The 21887-nt window shown below is 41.6% G+C and overlaps 2 protein-coding genes across 2 annotated transcripts; one reads left to right on the forward strand and one right to left on the reverse strand.

The window, feature by feature from the left end:
* Positions 1-1011: 1011 nt before the first annotated feature.
* Positions 1012-21718, reverse strand: DNAJC17 (DnaJ heat shock protein family (Hsp40) member C17). The gene is made up of 11 exons (XM_033145390.1): positions 21525-21718; positions 19331-19400; positions 18324-18382; positions 16840-16927; positions 16389-16471; positions 15777-15873; positions 14800-14849; positions 14228-14305; positions 13420-13500; positions 10787-10909; positions 1012-1209 (listed from the first exon to the last, which is right to left on the reverse strand). Exons 1-11 carry the CDS (start codon positions 21600-21602, stop codon positions 1087-1089), a joined length of 930 nt encoding a protein of 309 aa, XP_033001281.1. The 5' UTR covers positions 21603-21718; the 3' UTR covers positions 1012-1086.
* On the forward strand, positions 2768-5803 carry C1H15orf62 (chromosome 1 C15orf62 homolog). Its single transcript, XM_033145398.1, has 2 exons — positions 2768-3365; positions 4579-5803. Exon 2 carries the CDS (start codon positions 4694-4696, stop codon positions 5234-5236), a length of 543 nt encoding a protein of 180 aa, XP_033001289.1. The 5' UTR covers positions 2768-3365; positions 4579-4693; the 3' UTR covers positions 5237-5803.
* Positions 21719-21887: the final 169 nt, after the last annotated feature.

The raw sequence follows: 21887 nt of genomic DNA on the forward strand, positions 1-21887 counted from the left end.
CTTCACATTGTCCAGAGTTTAATTCCTTTGAAGTAGCAGCGGGCAAGCATTTTAACTCTTGAATGAAGTTCTGAGAAATAATGAGCAGCTGCCGCTAAAAGGCTTTAGAAGTACACAGATAATGACCCTGGATATGGGCTAGTTCCCGCATTGCCAGATAATGAACCAGAGGCCCACAGCCTTAGAAGAATCATAGAATTGTAGAGTTGGAAGGGACCATGAGGGTCATCTAGTCCAGCCCCCTGGAATGCAGGAATCTTTTGCCCAATGGGCTCAATCCCACAACCCTGAAGTCTCATGCTGTACCAACTGAGCTATCCCAACTTGTACAACCTTCCATTCTAGGAACATGGCAGTATCATGGGCTGTTTACCGATTTAGTAGTGTAGTGCCAAATCATTTAATCCCTTGTGTTTGAAAATATGGTCATGTACTGTGGCCAACATTGATTATATATAATCTCCATGTTTCCCGTTAATGAGAGCAGTGAGAAAAGAGCAAAAACAGTACCAATATATGCCATGATTGCTGCAGATTTGAGGGTGCATCCAATGTATTTTAGAACCCCCCCTTTAAAAAAAAAGCCTTCCATGTGGAAACAGAAGCAATAGGTTTCTCAAAGGTCCATTGCAGAACAACCTTCTGGTGAATTCTTCTCAACTAATAAATGCAACTGGTGTGTCTATTCATCACATCACCATTTCAGTTTCTTTGAAACTCCCTTTAACACACAATTCTTTTAACACAGAAGTTGCTGAAGACACCTCGTAAACACGGCAATCATTTATATAACTTATACCCATCTGTGGAGTTGCCAACAGCAGGAACCGTTTTCTGGCAGTTTCCATAAGATTAAAACTAGCCCATGGTTTGTCATCGGGAGGAGAGACTTGACTTGGTAGCTTTGACAGTGTGGGCACCTGATATCTAGGTAGAAACAGAGCCACACACCACCAGATTTACACCCTTATTGAGGATGATCAGTTTATTTTTCAAAGAAAACCACAGCTCTTTTTAAAAAGGATATTTATTGACTTAATTTAAGTATAAGCAAACACACAAGATAATGCTATTTTTCTCCTTGTACTATGTGGAAGGTTCTTCCTCATCTTCCTGTTTCATCTGCTCAATCAGCTTCTGTCTCTCAGCGGCTTGGCGCATCCGCATCATCACAAGGCTTTCGTAATCCCGTTCCGAGACAACCGAACCCTAAAGAAAAAGGGATGGCAGGAAAAGTAAGGTGGAATCCCTGCTAGTTCTTTCAGAAGTCCTAAAATAAACACCCACCACAATGGCCACCACAATGGCACAAGAAAAGAGGTATTCTGGCGCAGAGTACCTTACAGACATTACTAGCTAGTGTTTATTGGCAATAAAGATTGCCCAAAGTGGGGAAAACTCAAAGTGTAGCCACTCCAAGCCAAAATAAGTAAGATCCTCAGTTGTGGCAGTTCTCATTACTACAGGTAATTGTAGCCTACCTCACAGGATGGTTGTAAAGGTAAAATGGGTGTGCAAGGGGACACAGACCCAAGCTAGCTCCTTACTGAAAAGTGAAACAAAATTTAATAAATGGTAAATTTCCTTTTGCTACAATATAACAGGAAGTACTAAAGTATACAATATAACAGGAAGTACTAAAGTAGCATCATAAATATTATAGGATTAAAAATACTGTCTACTGCCTTAATTTTAGTACAGGAACATAATATCACTTTAATTAAGAATAGCCAAAGCACTGCAAATACTCTCTTGAGGAGGGTTCCAGAATCTTAACTAGTGATTTCTTCCTCAGATTCCAAAAAGAGAACAATACAAATCCCCAAATAAAAAATTATTGAAAATGAAACATCTTACAACAAGGGGATTCCCCTGGCCTAATATCCTGTAAAACCAGTGGAAACATGATCCCAGAAATTGTGTGTCATTTTATTTCTCAGCACTCTATTAAACAGATTCTATACTTAAACATGGACCATAAAGAAGACTGATCAATCGCTGAAGAATTGATGCTTTTGAGTTATGGTGCTGGAGGAGACTCTTGAGAGTCCCATGGACTGCAAAAAGATCAAACTTATCCATCCTTAAAGAAATCAGTCCTGGGTGCTCACTGGAAGGACAGATCCTGAAGTTGAGGCTCCAGTACTTGGCTACCTCATGAGAAGAGACGACTCCCTAGAAAAGACCCTGATGTTGGGAAAGATGGAGGGCACAAGGAGAAGGGGACGACAGAGGATGAGATAGTTGGACAGTGTTCTTGAAGCGACTAGCCTGAGTTTGGCCAAACTGTGGGAGGCAGTGGAGGATAGGTGTGCCTGGTGTGCTCTGGTTCATGGGGTCACGAAGAGTCGGACACGACTGAACAACAACAACAATAGTTAAACATTTAGTGTTGTTGACTCTCAAGATGACTTATAGGTGTCATGGCTCTTTAATACTAATCAACAGCTTTTCATTTTCAACTTCGAGCAGCTATCCAATTCATAAAGCAGAGTAAAAACAGCCGTTTTGGCACATTCCTGGTTTGTCAGGCCTTTTTAAAATTTTGAAGGCAGTTGGCACCTTATATTTGTGACTTAATTGCTTAATTAACATATAATGGTGTGAGAATACAGTATAAAGAATAATAGAATCATAGATCTGTAGACTTGGAACGCACCATGAGGGACATCTAGTCCAACCCCCTGCAATGCAGGAATCACTAAAGCATCCATGATAGATGACCATCCAACCTCTGCTTAAAAATCTGCTGTACTGCAGATCCAGGAGTGACCACCAGTCAGGTGTCCCTGTACAGCTGCAAGCATAGTGTGATTATTTGCTTCTGTCCCTCCACCACACCTGATAGTCAGAATCTTTCTGCCTCTGACCATGAAGGTACCATTTGGGGGAGGGAAGAGATCCCATCATCAACCCTAGGTAGAAATGCACGGGTCCCTTGAACTTGCAGTTCAGAACTGGGTCTTACTCTATTTCCTTGTCCTCCCCCTCCTCCAGCAGCTACACTGAAAAATTGTATTACTGAAAGTTGTTCAAGTAGTATTCCATAGAAGCCCTGTATTCTCTTGAAGCTTTGTGTGTGTGGGCTGACACTTCACAGGTCTACACACCTACTTCCTGCAATCTCTGCAATTAACTAATAGTGTAAATCCCAGTTTCTGATGTAACTGAGTCAGCAAGGGCTTGGCACAGAACACACACAAAGGAATTGCCACCAGCAAAACACATGAGTGGCTGAGTGAGAAGGGCAAGGAGCAAGTTCTAGAGGTAGAGCCGAGAAGATACAGTGGACTTTTAAACATGGATAAAGGTATGCTGAGTCCTGGGCTGGAAGAACTTCCTTCACAGTTCCCCTCTGTCTCACAGTAAGTAGCAACTCTACATTTCATGTTCTTCAATGTTAAGCTCTGCAACTACTTAAGCTCTACATATCCTTCATGAATACAGTTTTGCTAATTCTCGGCTCTGCCAATCAGTAATGAGAGACTGATAATGACTTTTCTATCATGTAACATTCAACAATTCCACCATATGGATGCTGCTTTGTGCTCTAGAATCTGGGTAAATTTGTTGAGATGATGATATGTATATACAGCCCTTTATTTGGCAGCCCCATAATTCCTTTGTGCAGTAAGGATTTAAAGTGGGCTAAAAGGGGTAAGTGGAGTTTGGTGACCTTGAGCTGGCAGATGGTTAGTACGTCCTGACACATTACTGCTTGCAATCTGCATTAGATAGTACCTCATTTTACCCTAACAACTGAGGAAGGAAATGAGGTAGGGAAAGTGGCAGATTAAGTGAAACAAATAGGTCAGAAAAGACTCTTTTGGAAATAATTTGGTTTTAAAGAGAGCTCTAGAGAAAGAAAGGAAAGTAGCCTGATAAATGGAAAATGGGAAGACCATTGCAGGTAGAAGGAAGAAAAAAAGGAGTGAGGTGGATTTGTACAAAAAGCTGTGGAAAATTGTGTAAATGAGGGTGACAGATAAGGAGACATAGGAATGCAGAATAGCAGAGAGGTGTTCTAAGGGACCACTAGATAAGATGATGATTTGAAGCAGGAGAGGCAGGGAAGAAGGCTGATGATGGTGGAGATAGGTCAATAACTTTCTCTCAAATAGTATTATACTGGTTGCCACTGTCATGAATAAAGGCTACTGCAGAAGCATGGCAGAGTCCAGCAGCAGAGGAATAAGAAGGGTCAAGCCCCATCCTGTATATTGCAATAACTTATCTTCTGTATCTCAGCCAGCTGGGATGACAGAGCCTCAACTACAAATGCTTTAAAACAAAACTATTTACACACTAAAAGTTATCATTGGCTTTCAAATTCACAATACTTGAAGTGCTTTTTGTATGTCTACTTAACATTTGGACTTCGACAGCAAATGCTACATGCGTTCACCATTTTCTTTGAAATGCTGATAACTTGGGACAGTTCTACAGTTCTAATACGGTCATGAAAGTCATGTTGGTAGAACTCTTTCCCAATGGTTTCTTTAATGGAAGTGAGGGTTAACAGTCAAGTATTGCCTTCTCTGGGAAGCCAGCTTGTTAGGTTTTCTTTTTTCCTTCCAGAAATTAGAAGAAAGAAGCTCCCCACTGACTCAGAAAGCCTCAATTAAGCTCAAGACGGAGGCATCTGGCCTCCTTCATCACACAGTTGGCAGCCTTTTTTACTGCTTCCCTCACCATGGACACTTGGCGGAGAGGATCCATCAGATCCTCTGGTTTCTTCAAGCGCCTCTCATTCAGGAGGCATAAAAAGCTGGGCAATCAAGTCACAATCTGGAATCATAACAGCCAAACAATAGACACCAGTGGACAACAGTACAACAAAAGGGAGCTCCCAAGAGATTTGACGGGAAAGTCGGACTATTTATCGTGTCAGAGCGAGCAAAACCTACTCAGCAAGCCACTGCCACCTCCCAAACCACCTCGGCTATATCTGGACAGTGCCAGCTGCCCCAATATAATAAACCACAGTGATTCTCCCTCTACAGACATTTCTTTCCCAAGCACTTCACGTCATTTCCACAAGGCCACTCAAACACAGCCAGACCTATTTTATAGGAACCAAGCCACAAACTGGTGGCTCTCTGAAACCACCTCCTGCTACAGAAATCCTATTCGTGATCCATTAGACCCCTTTTTTTCTTTCACATTGGATTTGGGGCCCTCACTCCTTGATGATGTTTTGCAGACACTCAGAAACCAGAATTTACTGTCAAATTAGCTAGACTTGCAAATAAAAGCAGAGGAATTAATTACACTGAACCACTGGCTCATCTTCACTGCCTGTACGCAACCGAGGCTGCTTTTTGTTTTTCTCAATGAACTGCGAACAGCAGACCAGCTAGCAGTTGAGCACAGTATCTACTTGGAATTTACTAGCATTATTTTCATTCATCACACATTCCCAAGACTCCTACTCAGAGTACTTCATTATGACAAGATGCTTCCTACATTTGGACTGTATCAGAGACTCTACAACTAATGTGTGTGTGGAAAAGGGTGGGTGGTTGTAACATGAAGGAACTATAAGGAACTCATGTATATACAAGAGCCTTGAACTATACATGACTGAAGTTTATCTTTATGCTGGTGCATATTTTCCTCATTAATGGGTATATTTAAGCTATTAGAAAGCCAGATCATTATTGGAAAGCAACTGTTTTTCTTTCTATTCGTCACAGGGGAAAGGAAGTGTATAACTATTGCTTCCACAATAAGCTATGAATAATCTATTGTAAAATGTGAAAGAGAATATATATTTTAGACCTTATTAAAAGTATTTCCTGTACTTCACTTGTGTCTCCTTTAATTTCCATTGGCAAGCACTCACGTAGTGTGACTGGGGAAAACCCTGTTACATCAAACTCTAGAAACAACAGGAAAGGGGCCCTTGAAATGAAAACCAAACAGCTACTGCTCTCCTAAACATATCCAACCACCCAAGACCCCCTTGTAAGAAATATCATGTCCCAAAGCTTGTTTATGCAATCATGTGGCTCCAGGGCCATGTCAAAATAATTTATTGAGTTACTGCCCTGAATAAACACTTATTTACAGTCATACTCACTTGCTTGCTATTGCAGGTCAGTCTCAGGACCAAAATGCAAGTGTTATTTTTTGTTCTTATTTTTATTATGCATTTTGTCTTTTTTATATTGTAAATTTATGTTGTGAACCATCCTGAGATCTATGGATGAAGGGTGGTATACAAAACAACAACAACAATTCCATGTTTAAACAAGAATACAAAACCTCACAGCTTTTATTTCAGAGAGAAAACAACCACCTCATATAGTTTTCCTATGGAAAACTGCCCCATCACTGGCTGCTATTTACCTCCAAAGGTGCAATTTACTATCCCTACTGCAGATTGGAACTCAAAGGCTGCTGCTTCTTCAACATAAAAACAGTCAGGCTGTGCATATTTGTTTGTAATGCATGACTAACATCACATGTAGTTTTGTCCTCTGTAAAACTAACACTTGAATTGAATTATGAACTCCACCTGTTTTTGCATACTTGCCATTATGACTGTGCCATCAAGATAAAGCTGCAGCATGCCAAGAGTTCCTAAGTAACCAGGGACTCTTACCCTTGCTTCTGCTTCTGGCTTCACATTATAAACAAGTCAAGAGTCAGAACTGAGCTTAGAGTGATTTCCTCAGGTTAACAACATGGCCTTTGAGAAATGCACGACACACTATACTCTAAGCAGGGGTGGGGAACCTCTGGCCCACGGTCCTCATTAGGGCCAACACAAGTCCCAGTTTGGCCCGTGAGCCAGTTTTTCCCAAACCACGCCAACTTGCTGCCATCAAGTGTGGGGCAGGTGGAGATGTGGCTGCCACTGCACAACTAGGAGTCTGAAAGTACACTCCCAGTTGTGTGCTGTCACTAATCCAATCAGCTGACTGGCAGCGAGAGCAAGTCTATTCACTGACCGGGGGGGGGGGGGTGACTTCAAGCTTGTTTTTCCTTTTCTAGCAGGGAACATGTCACTCGATGTCAGATTGACAGGTGGGTGGGGCCCTGCCCACCTGTCAAAGTGGCCTTCCAAGGTTAGCAGAACCCAGGATCTGGCCCACTGATTGGATCTAGTTCCCACCCCTGCTCTATAGCAATGTATATTGGCATAACTTTTCAGCTAGCGTGCCAGACAATTCCCACTCCAGCACAAAAAGTGATGCTAACTCAGATGCTTAAAAAGTTGAGGTAATTTTAATGTTTTAGTATTTTAACTTTTGTATGTTTTAAAGTATGGCTGTGATTTTTTCTTGATTCTGTTGTTTTATCTTTTTGTAAACAGCTTTGAGATTTATTTATTTTTTTACAGTCATGCAGTGTAGAAACGTTATGAAACAAATAAATAGCACATTTGTCCTGGTGCAAGTGCCAAGCTAGTTTCTCTGCTGCAAAAAAGTATCTGCTTTTGAATCATCTTTGCAGATAACAGATCATTTTTCTAACAAAAAAAATACATTAAATATGCAACATCACATAACTCAAGGAGCATGCCAACAAACAGGTTAATGCCGTAAGAGGTTTCCTTTTAGAAGCATGATGACAGCACAGACAAAACAAGCACTGTGTGGGTATACAGTCTACATGCTTAATGGATCTTATAATATTTCAGGAGGAGGGCACCTAAGTTAAGTATTTATTGGAAGGTTAGTAAACATGAACAGGATAGTAAAAAGAGCCTCAGGGCAGACAGAAGTCAAGAGATAAGTGCTGAAGTAAATTAGTCATTAAAATTCAATAACTTTTTTTTTGTATGTAAAAAAGTGGAAGTGGAAGAGGATCCCAAAATATAAAGAAGCATTAACACAAAAGATGTCGCTTAAAATTGGGAAGAGAATGAATAGAGCAAGTTACAAGCATTCATATTCAAGTACTACCAAACAAAATAAGTTGTGGGAAGTTTCTGTAGAAAGGATGTAAGGAATCAGTGATGTCACCTCAGGAGTAATTATACCAAAGGAAGGAAGGTAATCACCACAGGCATGGCACAAGCAACAGGAAAAAGTTTGCATATCAAAGTGAAGTTTACTGGAACTTCACTTGTCGAAGGCTAAGGATGCAAAATATTAGTAATCTTTTCACAGGTATAATATTTTTGTGTAATTGTAAAAATTCTAAAAGCAATTTTAAAGTCTTCTGATTAAGAATATTACCATATTTTGTGTTGTAATGTATGGATATTTATTTCATTTAGGTAATTTACACAGGTTGCAGGATTCAGCTTTTTCTGTACTGAATTACAGTACAGAAGTTTACTATCTTTTCAAGTAAAAAATCAGTATCCCCCTACTGCATTAAAAAAAATAAATACATTGGGATCAAACGCAATCCTGTTATTTTAGGCAACCATCCCAGTTCTTATGAAAACTGATTCATAAAAACTGTCAAGCCAGTTAGCTTAGATGGAAACTATTACTTCAGAGGGGGAAAGCACTGGAGTTTATATCCAACCTGAAAGACATACCAGTTGTATCCCTTCTAGCTGGAAACCCACTGAAACACCAGTGCTGAATCCAGGAATTACCATGAATTGCAATTACATCCCACTGAGAGGTGCTGCTATGTGTCCAAAAACAAAACTTGCTAAGATATCATCAAAGAAAGAGTTCAGAATAGCACAATCCCAATGTTTGCACTCCAGCAAGTAGCTGGAAGGCCTCTGTATCAGAGCATCTATCACTTCCGCAGAGCTACGAACTCAGTCACAGCTCCCAGCTTGGGTTCATACACATTAATCCTGTGCAGCAGGCAGAGTATATGGGCTCCCAGTAAGAAACATATGGAACGGAAACAAGCCAAGATAAACTCAGTCATAAGCTAGAGGCTTCATAAGAAACAATAAGCTAACTTGAAAACCAACAAGAGCTTCTGTTTGGAGACAACTGCTGCTCTTCAGTCCTGAGAAAACAACTTTTATGGGCACTGTTTGTGATAAGAATGTAAGAGTCTAATGGATCAGGCTAGTGACCAATCTAGTCCAGCATCCTGTTTTCACAATGGCCAACCCACAACAAGCAGGACCCAACCACAACAGCACTCTCCCCTCCTGTGGTTTCCTGCAACTGGTATTGAGAAGCATTACTGCCTCCGGCTGGGGAGGCAGAGCATAGCTACCAGTAGCTTCACCTATATTGCACAAGGGAGAAAAACATCGCTTGGCCCCAAACAACCTGAAAGTACTGCTGGATTGCACCTAGTTCAGCACAACCAGTCACAGCATTTGTTCCCTACTGCACTCCAGGCAAGACTATTTGTGGCCATAAACACACAGCCCTGTGGAGTTGGGCAGGAAAGTCACTCTTTGAAAAGAGCTGCATGTGCTCCCTAGGTGGAGCCATCCAGGCTCAAACAAAACCTCAGGGAGGCTGAGAGGCAGTTTCTCAGGAACTACTACTTGGAATTAAACACAAAGTAACCGGCTAGCAAAACAAAGGAAGACGCAAATAACAGCCTCACCTGAGAAACTACCAGAATACCTGCTCATTAAGAAGACAGCTGCTACTTTTCCACCCACACACTATTGAAAAAGCTATTCAAGCCACGTGCACAGAGAAAAGGAGGGCAGACTTTGGCCCAGAGTTCTCTTTGCTTTTCCTTTTAAAGAATATCTGCATGTGCAGAATGAATAGCTGGGCATTCCCATCTCGCATATCTATAATAGATACAGTCCAAATCAAGATAATAAAGTGGTATTTACATGTTCCCACTTTCCTCCATCACCCATTTATCTAGTCTGTTTTGTCCTTAACACATGAAGACTCTTATTTCATTTATGACTAACAATAGGTGCTCTGATTCAAGACACGACAAGCTATAAATGAAAAAGTAAAAACAAATGAAGCTTCAAATATAAAATGGAAGCTCAGATGATCTTGCACTCTACAGCACTCATTCCCCTGCCTTCAACAGAGCAGGAGAAGTTCTAGAAACATTAGAACAGTCTTTATAAATGTAATATTGAAATGGTGCAATAAAGCAAATCCACATTTGGGGGTGTGAGGAACCTATAGCTTAATCTGCTTTCAAAGAGATCACAGAGGTTTATTTTATCTAGCAGATTTGCAGACAGTGCATCACGTTTGTAGGCCTCTTTCCAATGATGGGACTTTCTCAACAAACAGAAGAGAACATATACTCTAAAGCAGGGGTGGGGAACTGGATCTGTCCCCACAAAATTGTCAGGTGGGTGGCAAAGACACAGTGCACAAAGTGGTGATGATCTGCTGACTGCCTGGTCTTGCAGAGCACTGTGCACGGGGCTTTGCAAGACCCGACCATCAGCTAATGCTGGGCTGGAGGTTTCCCACCACTGCTCTAAAACCATGAGTATCATCAGTAAAACAAGGCTTTCCTTTTGTGGGAGAATTATCTGCCCCAATCTAGTTTCTCAGAAGAGATCGCTTCCCAAGGCTCATCTTTCATCAACTGTGCATGTACTTCTTCAGCCCAACCCTAAACACAGCAAACATCACATGGGATCCTCTCTATTACTCCATTTAGCAACAGCCCAATTAGTGCCGCAGCAGATCATATCTATACAAGCTCAACATCAAGCCAGATTTATACTTGCTTTCATTAGAACAAGTTCATAAATGAAAAACTTTAAGTTGCTCAGTGAATGCTTCCCAAGGCAAAAGTACAAAGATAAAGAACGGAATATTTTTGCTAGTGCTCATACCAGGTGTATGCAGAGTTCAAACAGATTTTAAGAACCACCAAATGCAAAAGTAGCAGCTTGTATTGGTCTTACCTTGGATATCTGTGGCAGGCTGGTGCCATCAGCAAACACAGGATTGCTCTGTGGTTGGCCCTCTAGCCAGGAGATTTTTAGAGGATTGCTTATCAGGCCAACTTCATTCTTCACTGCCATCTCCTAATGAATAAAAACAGCCTCTTCATTTCATGCTTCCCATAGTAAGCCCAGAATAACAGAATAGTCACAGGTCAATTGATCAAACTATCGTGCTAGATCAGCATTCTCCAACCTGGTGCCCTCCATAATCCCCATTATCCCCAACCACTGATTATGCTGGGCTGATGGAAGTTGGAGTCCAAAACATCTCAAGGGCATCAGGTTGGGAAAGCTTGTGCTAGTTGGAGCTGAAAACCCCTCCAAGCTTGTATATGAGCCCCTCCCAGTCCGATTAGCCCATCCCATTTTCATCAGTATGTTTGTGTGCACACATTAGTGTGAGAGAGTGCATGCCAGTGCCACAAGGATGCACCATGTGATAGGGGAGAGCTTGTGGGAAAAGTAAAACAAATCCAGCTTGCTTAAAGCAAACCACACTAAATGTATTGTATGGAAGGGTGAAAAGTAAAGTATTCAGATAATCTAGTGGGAGGAAAATTCATTCCCAACTTCATTAAGGTTTTCTTCTGCATCGAAGGCTCATCGTAATATGGAGAGAAGCATCCTAGTAACAATAACAAAATCAGATGTAGCATTTTAGGGTTTACTGGTAACTATCTTGATAGTGGTATTTGCATACTGGTGGGAGAAGGTTTTACCTTCGTCACCAGGGCCTGGTAGGGACCCCAAGATCTCCTGCAATGCTTTTGCAAAGTTTTTTTGCAGATAAAGTCGTGGGAGCAGGGCCAGGGCAGGAGAGTGCTACAGCCCTGTCTAGTCATGTTTCATGGGATCAATTCCAATCTGTTACCTCCGAGGATGTGGACAGGCTGCTTGGACAAGTGAAACCGACCACCTGTCTCCTTGATCCTTGCCCATCCTGGCTAATAAAAGCAAGCCGGGAAGGGCTGGGCGATGGGCTCCGCGGGATGGTGAATGCTTCCCTCTGCGAGGGAGTCTTCCCAGGCGGTCATTAAACTGCTTCTTAAAAAAACATCTTTAGACCCAGCCAATATGGCCAACTATCACCCAGTCTCAAATCTACCATTCTTGGGCAAGGTGATTGAGAGGGTGGTTGCTGAACAACTCCAAGCACGCCTGGAGGATGTGGACCATTTGGATCCCTTCCAATCGGGATTCAGGCCTCATCATGGGAATGAAACTGTCTTGGTCGCGCTGGTCGATGATCTCCGGCGGGCTAGGGACAAAGGTGAGAGCCGTTTCCTAGTTTTGCTGGATCTTTCAGCGGCCTTTGACCATAACATCCTTCTAGACCGTCTAGAGGGGCTGGGAGCTGGGGGCACTGTTATACAGTGGTTCCACTCCTTTCTCTGGGGCAGTGTCCAGAAAGTGGTGTTGGGGGATGAGTGTTCAGACCCCTGGGCTCTCACTTGTAGGGTGCCTCAGGGTTCCGTCCTCTTCCCCATGGTTTTTAATATCTATATGAAGCCACTGGGAGAGATCATCAGGGGGTTTGGGTTAATTCTGTGTCCAGGGCGGCTGTCTACCAGCTCCATCTGGTACGCAGGCTGAGACCCTACCTGCCCGCAGACTGTCTTGCCAGAGTGGTGCATGCTCTAGTTATCTCCTGCTTGGACTACTGCAATGTGCTCTACGTGGGGCTACCTTTGAAGGTGACCTGGAAACTGCAATTAATCCAGAATGTGGCAGCTAGACTGGTGACTGGGAGTGGCCGCCAGGACCACATAACACCGGTCCTGAGAGATCTACATTGGCTCCCAGTACATTTCCGAGCACAATTCAAAGTGTTGGTGCTGACCTTTAAAGCCCTAAACGGCCTCGGTCCTGTATACCTGAAGGAGCGTCTCTACCATCGTTCAGCCTGGACACTGAGATCCAGCGCCAAGGGCCTTCTGGCAGTTCCCTCACTGCGAGAAGCAAAGCTACAGGGAACTAGGCAGAGGGCCTTCTCGGTAGTGGCGCCCACCCTGTGGAACGCCCTCCCATCAGAGATCAAAGAGATAAACAACTACCTGACATTTAGAAAATACCTGAAGGCAGCCCTGTTTAGGGAAGTTTTTAATCTGTGACATTTTAATATTTGTTGGAAGCTGCCCAGAGTGGCTGGGGAAACCCAGCCAGATGGGTGGGGTACAAATAATTTATTATTATTATTATTATTATTATTATTATTATTATTATTATTATTATTATAGTTTTGTTACTCAGGGGCTATAAGAGTGGGTGTTTAAAAGTAACAAGAAACTCTATTCACATAAATTACTTATCTATATAGAAATACTTAAGTTTGGTTTCCTAAACTGCAATAAATGCTTTCACTTTGTTTTGGTGAAGTTTCTCAGAGCCTCCCACCCCTCTATAAACACCCACCCATTGCTGAAAGATGGGGAACTGGCCCTGTTTTCTGCACCAGTCATAAGGGTTGGGTGAGGGGAGCCCAGATGATGTAGAAGAGTCACAGAAAGACTTCTAATGATACCTTCTTCCATAAAGGTCAATGTATACCACCATAAAGGTGCACCGAGAAACTCCCAATTCAAGAAACTTACAGCTGCTTTCACCGTGGCAAATTCCACAACCGCACTCCCAGTCTTCTTGCTAGAGATTAGCAAATTCAGAACCTCGCCATACTGCCAGAATCAATAAGAAATGTAAAGTCAGACATAGGTCTAGAGGAGAAACCGTATATTCTAAAATTTGATACATGACAGCTCTTGCCAAAGTCTCCATAAATAAGAAATTGAAAAAGGACTGCAGTGGGACTGTACTGGTGAAGAGTACATTTTGTGCTGAGATATACTATGCATAATCATGTCAAAATGCTAGTTAAAGAGTTTTTAGAGATATTACAATAGTCATTGATTTGAGGCCAAGGTCATCATAACAAGCTTGAAATGCAACACAGCTATAAGTCAGTTCACAGATCATTCTCTCCCAGCAAAACCCCATAGAACATCATCATCATGTGATGTAATGAATGAGGTTAGTGTTCCAGCCTAGTTCTTAATTAATTGTTCCCCCCCCCCAAAAAAAATAGAGAAAGCCCAAGCTAGTCAAATCTGCCTAGCAGTTACTGAAGTACAAATAGGGACAAAGTAAAGATCACATGTTAAACCACACCATCAAATTATTTATGAGTCATACCACAAGGATATATTAGTTCTATTAACTATTAGCTGACAAGTTAATATATTCCTTATGGTGTCCTCCTTTACCAACAAAAAGGAATGGAATGATTTATAATTACCATGGGAGGGCCTCATTAGTTTATGAAGATATCAACTTTCTTTGCTTATTCTTACAGAATGCTAAGCAAAACCAACCAACCAAGGTGAAAGGAGCATTTTGGAACAGGACCTTTTGTAGGATTTGCAGAAGAACTTCTTTTGAGTAGCCTCCTTTAGTTTCATCTTCTTTCTTGCATTTCCAGCGTAGCTGATGAGGAAAAGTTAGAAATTAATTTCACACTGTTAAGTGTACTGGATGCAATATATAGCAGAATCTAGCATTTGGTTTTACAGCTATGATGCTATAGAGGCAATGGATTGAGATGTCAAAATTTGTAGACATACTAAAAGGAATGTCTATACTGCACAGGAACAGATATACATAGTCCTAGGCACAGGGAAAAGTTCACATTTAGAAGATCTGAAAATTACTACATACATCAAGCAGCATCTGGCAACCTGTCAATATCCCAAGTCACAGAGACTTAACTTCTAATTACCTTCATCCTAGTGCCTAGATTCTAGATTAAAGTGCAAGGAACACATTAAGATGAAGTAAGTGACAATTCCAGTAAGCAGCGAGGATGCCAGAGACAGTCCAGCATTCTGTGTGGCTAGAGGCGATCCATGTGGCTTCTACTGATGGAATGATAAGTTAGTTGCTCATCTCTCTTCATAGCTCAATTTTTGGGAATGTCTTACTTTGAGCTTGGGTGTTCCTTTGCCCTCCTCTCCATACCCATCATGTTTGCCTCAAAGAAGAAAAGAAAAAGAAAATGAAAATGAAAACTACACTGACATTTAATGAATGAAAATACTCAACAAAGTCTATGTTCTGCATATCCTTAGCTTGATTTAAACTCCACCACAGGGAATTTGGGTGCAGGTTGGCAATATCCTGATAACTATGCAAGTTAAAAGGAGGTTCTATTTTGACTCTTGTTACTTCCAGAAGTAGGGCTCCAATGACAGTGAGAGTGGAAAATTTCACTCAGCCATGAAGCTCACTGGGTGACCTTGGAACAGTCACCATCTCTTAGCCTAACCTACCTCACAGGGTTGTTGTGAGGATGAAATGGGGGGGGGGAGCCATGTACACCACCTTCAGATTATTGGAAGATAAAGGTGGTATATAAATGTAATAAATAAAAGAATAAATAAATTTGGGGTGCAAGGATAAAAATAGCACTGAATGTCCATAAACCAATCTCACATACCAACTGGTACTAAAAATCTGTAACAAATATTGCAAAGTTCTTTGCAAACATTCATTAAAATAATCGTCAATACTCTCATTTCCACACATGCCTAGGGTGAAAAAGGAAATAAGTAGCACATCTTAGAAGAGATCAGAGCTGCAAGAGCTGTAATCCAACACACACTGACCTGGGAGAAGGTCCCCCTGAACTCAATTTACTTCTGCGTAGACATGCATAGGAGTGTGCTGTACATCTCCCAACTTAACTCTTGTTGTTTGGCCCTTCTACTTAATAAAATAATATTCTGCCACTAAAGCTCCACAAGAAGAGACGCAGCAAAGAAAAGGCTATTTTTCTACAGGCATATACACCTTAACAAGAAAAGCAAACTGGCTTTGAGCACCCCTGGGCGTGTTCTGAAGAGAACCGAGGCGAGACAACTTAGTGGCAGCCAGAGGCTCTGACCTTGCCTGGCCTTACCTCGTACTCGCTGTTCTTTCTCAAGTCGTATTTGTTCCTGGATAAGTTTTTGCTGTTCCTCCAGCTGGCGGGATCCCTCCTCACGTAACCGTAGGATCTGGGGAAAGAGGCAGAAGGCAAAAAATGGTGGCCATGTTGCCAAGAAAAGTGGCTGTTACAAAACAATCTACTCCTTAACTTGTAGGTATGAAGAAAGTGTCACAAGGAATAGATCAGCAGTCTATCTATCTCCTGTCTAGCAACAACTGCCAAATTGAAAAAGTTTTTTTAAGGGAAGAATAGATACACAGGATGCAGCCTTATATAAAGTTAGACTATATCTCTCTACAGGTTTTTAGAAAGGAGGCTTACCTGGAGATGCCAAGGATCAATACCTAGGACCTTTTGCATGTGAAGCACACTCTACCACTGAACTATGCCCCTCAAGTTTATAATCCCTTTATGCCATGTTTTCACACAGCCTGAACCTCAATGTTGCTACTCCTATAGACTGCCAGCATAATTTATCTTTCAATACCATTAACTTTCTGCTCTTTACAATGGCTGTGCACATAAAAGATCCCATCCTCATTTCTGATATAAAATAACATTTTATTTGGTTGCTACCCTTACCTCTTGCTCTAATGTCCTAGTTATCTGGATCTCTTCCTCCTTGCTAACCTGGGACTGGGCTTCTTTTTCCCGGGCTTCAAGATCTATAGCAAAAGAAGAAGTCCACAAGTTGGTAGAGCAGGAGACTCTTAATTTCAGGATCGTGGGTTCAATCCCCACATTGAGCAAAAGATCCCTGCATTGCAGGAGGTTGGACTAGATGGCCCTCGTGGTCCCTTCCAACTCTACAATTTTATAATTCCAAGATAGGAAAAACCCAAACAGATTGGTTTTTCCTGATTCATTTCTAATAAGATGAATCTCTGCTCACAGTACAGTATATTTAAGAGCACCTACTGATGTCACCTCAAATTTTAATGAAAACAAATGAATTGCAGACATGAACAAATGGTAAGGATCCTGCATCTTGGCATTTATTCCATATGCAAAAGAATATTCTAGATTTACATACCAAGTTTGACTTTTTTCCTCCTTTCATCAAGTTTCTGAGTCCTTTCTGCTGCCTGTTTCTTTGCTTTCCTCACTTTATCATATGCTGCCTGTAGTAGTGATAGGACAAGAACAAATAATAAATCAAAACAAAATGAAAGTTTCAATCACATATCTAGAAATATTAAAATTAAAACAAAACAAAACAAAGATCTGCAAGTGTCATGGACATTCAGGTTGTGTTTAACAAGGACAAAAAATTTAATAGTTCCAAACTTCAGTAACTAACTTTAGTAATGTTCCCAAACAGAGGAAAGAAAGGTGGAACAGAATATATGAAATCAAGAAAGATACAAATGTTTGAAAGTGTTTTGAAGTATACATCTTACTTATAATGTCTGTATTAGATCACTAGCCCAGTTTAATGCTAGCACCGTGAGGGCAGCATGCTCTGAAACATACTGAATAATTAGGTTATCAAACCTGTTGACGACAGGTATAGTTTTGCCTGGAGTGCAGCTTTTAACAGGGATCCAAAGAATGGGCAGGAAGTCACAGCAGTTCCAAATACAGGAGAAAACCAATGAAAAAAGCAGTTGCTTTTTTCAGTAATAAGATCTGTTGCAGCAAACAAGTTTAAAGCTGTGCATATAGTTCTCCCCCTATCTCTCTCACATTTTTAAAAACTCCATCTTATTTCTTCATATGAAGTATTATTTATTCAGATAAGTAGAACCCAGCTCATTTTAGAACCTAAATACTTGATCATAATGCCAAAAATCTCTTCCATCCCAAGCTATCACTAATGTTAGAAAGTATGCAGAGATCAGTTTGAAATGAAGGATTCATATCGAGCCTCCAAGGCAAGAATAAATTAGTTTTAACTTTCCCCAAGGTCAACAAACACTTTTACACTATGAGGTGCCACAGGGCACTATATTGTTCCCAATGATATTCAACATCTATATGAAGCCACTGGAAGCCGTCATTTGAAGTTTTGGAGCAAGGTGTTGCCCTGATGATACTCAACTTTATTTCTCCATTACAACTGAGTGTGGAGCAAGATGCAGTGGCGGCCTGGATCAGAGTCAATAAACAACTTGAATCCTTGAAAGACAGAGGTCTTGTGACTGGGTAGTTCCTGTTTCTGGGAGATAGGCCAATTGTCTGTTCTGGATTGGGTAGCACTTCTCCAGAAGGAACAGATGTGCAGTCTGGGAGTATTCTTTGATCCATCTCTGTCGTTAGAGGCTCAAACAACCTCTGATGGTTATAGAGTTCTCCCTCCATGCAAGTATGACATTGACCCAGCCTCAGTCACTCACAGTTTAGAATAGGAGTCTATTGTTAGGGGAGTAGGGAATTTCTGTACATAAGCTATCCAGAGATATGTAAGGGAACAGCCAGAAACAAACTGTTGGCTTGTACTGGCCTGAAATAAGTTTCTGACTGCACTTTTCTTTTCCAAGTATTCATGTCTAACAGCAGAGCCAGAAAATAACTCACCCTTGCTGCTGCATCTGTTAGAACTGCCAAAGCTTGAGACAACTGATGGAAGAGTTCAGCTAGGAAACAGAAAGTGGAAAAAATGAAACAGCAATAAGAGAATGCATACAATTCCTAGATATCGAACTGAGTAAATAATTGTCTGAAATTTGTCTGAGTAAAGGATTTCAGAGAACACAACAAAGCTTCTTACAATATTTGAAAGTCAATCCTCACCATAACTTCAGAACTTCAGTTTGCTCCATTTAAAATACAGTTTGTCCCTTATGCAAGGATTAGTGGTTTATTCTTAATATCTTATTTCTAAGTTTACACGGGATTCCCAGTATCTTTTATTCAGAGGACACAACCTCGGACAGTATTCAGAGGGCAGCCATCATGTACGAAAAACCATTTTATTTTGTCTGTCCTGAATCTTCAAACAATTAGCCCCCTTCTGAATACAAAATATTGCTGAGTCATCATTTAGTTGAATATATTTATATTCCCCCAGATGAGCTTATGAACATGGTAAGGCAGCTTGCAGCAATAAATATAACATATTGAGCAATTACAGAATTAACATAAGTCAATAAATTAAACATCTAGAATAGCAGCAGCTAAAAGATGAAGCACATATAAAACCATCAACAAAAGCTAAGTAGAAGAACAATAAAAATCTCAAATCTGCTTAAGACTCAAACAGTGAGGGTCCATACACAATTTCTGAGGGAGCTTCAAATATTGGGGGCTACCACAAAAAAGCTCTGTCTGTGGTACCTGCCAATCCTATGGTTCTTGGTAGCAGGCCAAAAAACTGCACCATTTGTCAACCAATGGACCTGGCACACAATAGGTTTCATGTGAATAAAGGGTCACATAAATAAACAAGCCCAATAATCCAGAACATTTCATCTATTACCAATAAAACACACCAGTGTAATTCTGGATAAATCTAACCACTTCTAGTGATGACACAGGGAAAACAGTAAATAAAAGCTAAGAGTGTCTATGAATACTTTCCATACCTGCTTTGGGATTGTCTGGATTTTTATCTGGATGGCAGGACAAGGCCTTCTGTCTGTAGGCTTTCTTAATCTGTAATGACAGAGCAAAAACAATGCAATGAACAGTGTGATAAGCAAATTAAGGCAGAATTCGTTTTTCTAAATTTATTTTATTGGTTTTCCTTTAGTACTCACAAGTATATCATAACATTATAACTTTGAAAATAAGAATATGCATAATTGCAAGATGTGAAGTTATGATTAAGGCAGAATTCAGTTATGTAGAAGATAGAACAGCAGGCAACTAAAAGTAAATAGGATAAGTTTTAAAATTAGCCCATTCTTTTAAGAGGGTTTTTTTTTGCTGCCAGGGGTTATCTGCCCAAATGCAGGCCTACCTTATACCAGGCAACCCTGGTATAACACTGCTGTAGATATGACAAACACACCTGCTGCCTAATGCATCCTCATTGCTTGGACTGCAGTTGCTCAGGTTAAAATTAAAATTTTATTAGTCAAGGTAACTGCTTCGCTGATTCCATCCAATGGCAACAACCTGGCTTGATAGGAACTGAACATGTGCTGACACTTGGCCTGAAGCTACAAAATACTACATGAGTTCCATGTTGGCCAGCCCCGATTGTTGCTGTTTCTGCCTGTGAATCAAAAGTGCGCTTCAAAAGCCTCAACCCATCCTTGCAATTGCACATTTGATGGTTGTTCGGTAGTGCTGGAAAAACTGTATTACTGATCTTCTCAGTGAGGAACCTCTGAGTTCTCTGGCACATTGATAATCTGTGTGAGAATGTTAAGACACTGAATCTTTCTTCTGTTCAGGTTGCTGGATCAGATGTTAGCATCTTTCCAGCTGTACAATTCTGTCACAACAGAGATACTATGAAGTATAGATCACATGCATTCATTTTAATATTAATACTCTTTATCAGAAACATTTTCATATGCAAAGCAGTGTCTTCTTATTCTAAGATAACTACCTTAAAAAGTTCTGTCAATATAGAGTACAGACTAAAAACTTCTGGTATTTGGGCACCACCTGGTGGACAAAATGAGTACTAAAAAGACAACTTGAAGCTATTGATCCTTAAACTTAAAGGAAAATATTAACACAATAATATATAACAACACTATTTTGATTACTCAAAGTGCTTAATATGCATTATTGCAGAAACTGTTACAAACATGCTTTCAAGAACCTTCTAAAATGCTTGCCTGTAACAAGGAAGTATCATCTTTAGGAAGGAGAACATGTTCAAATTTGGCTTTTTAAAAAACGCCTCAAATGGGCGTGAGGGGATCAGGATAACAAATAAAAATAAGTCAGGTCTAGTAACTTTTGAGGAACATACTGTACTTGCAAGGTTGCCACAAGGTTGCCCACACAAAGACGGCATTATTATCAATTTATGCCAGATGGAGAAGCTGAAATAATTGTTGCCAAGATCGGATGCAAACAAAGGACTTCCTAGGTCACAGTTCACCTTCCCCATCATTATACTCACCACCTCAACCATCGAAAGGAAACCCAAGAGGCCATCTCAAATCACAGTTAACTCATGCAGGTCAGTACCACACACTTCCAAAGCCTACCATAAACAGACGCCCACGAGAGGTGGTGGACTGTCCTTACTCAGAGGTTTTTAAGATGAGGCTCCGAGATCATGGATGATCTAGCTTGCATTGCAATGGGGGGGGGGTTGGACTAGATGACTCTCGGGGACCCCTTCCAACTCTACCATTCTATGAGAGCGAGCTCGGTTGGCAGAGCACGAGACTAAAATTTCACGGTCGTGGGTTCGAGCCTCACGTTGGACAAAAGACTCCTGCATTGCAGGGGGGGGGGATTGAACTACATGGGGTCCCTTCTATAAGGACTATGACAAAACAGTATTATGATCGCATACGAAGAAAACGCGACTTTCGCGCAGGGCTGCACCCCGGCGCATCTCAGATTTACTGGAACCCAGAAGGGGGACCCACCGAGTCCAGTGCCAACTGGCCTCTAGGAAAGTGTGTACAGTATCGCATCAATACTTTAGGCCACGGGCCCTTGAACTCAGCAGCTCGAGGGCCCTGAGGTCTTGTCCCGTAAGGAGCAGCAGGGACAGAGCCCCCTGCTCCGGCTGGGCCCTCAGGGATGTCCAGCGGCCGCCGCCGCCGCCGCCTCTCCCTCCCCTCAGCCCGAGGCCTTCCCGACCTCTTTATCCGACGCCTTCTCGCCAACTCCCAGCAGCGCGTACAAGTCCAGCTCCAGCAGCTCCTTATCCACCGCCATTTCTCTTCCCGCTCCGACCCGCTTCTCTAAGGGGCCAAAGCGGCTGTTATTCCATCGACTTGCCCGACGGAGCTTGCCTTTCCTCAGCGAGGCTACACTCACTCGCCGCCCCAATAGCGTCCCGCGCTGCCCTGAGGCTGCTGGGAAACGTAGTCTTTCCCTCCTCAGCAGTTCCCCTTCGCTGGTGTGGCCAGAACTACGATTCCCGTCATGCCTCGGACCTAGAAAGGCTGGTGGGGGGAACCGCGAGAGCTCCCAGGAGACACCGCGCAAGGGAAAGAGGGG

The sequence above is a fragment of the Lacerta agilis genome, chromosome 1, assembly GCF_009819535.1.
Source record: "Lacerta agilis isolate rLacAgi1 chromosome 1, rLacAgi1.pri, whole genome shotgun sequence".
Classification (NCBI taxonomy): domain Eukaryota; kingdom Metazoa; phylum Chordata; class Lepidosauria; order Squamata; family Lacertidae; genus Lacerta; species Lacerta agilis.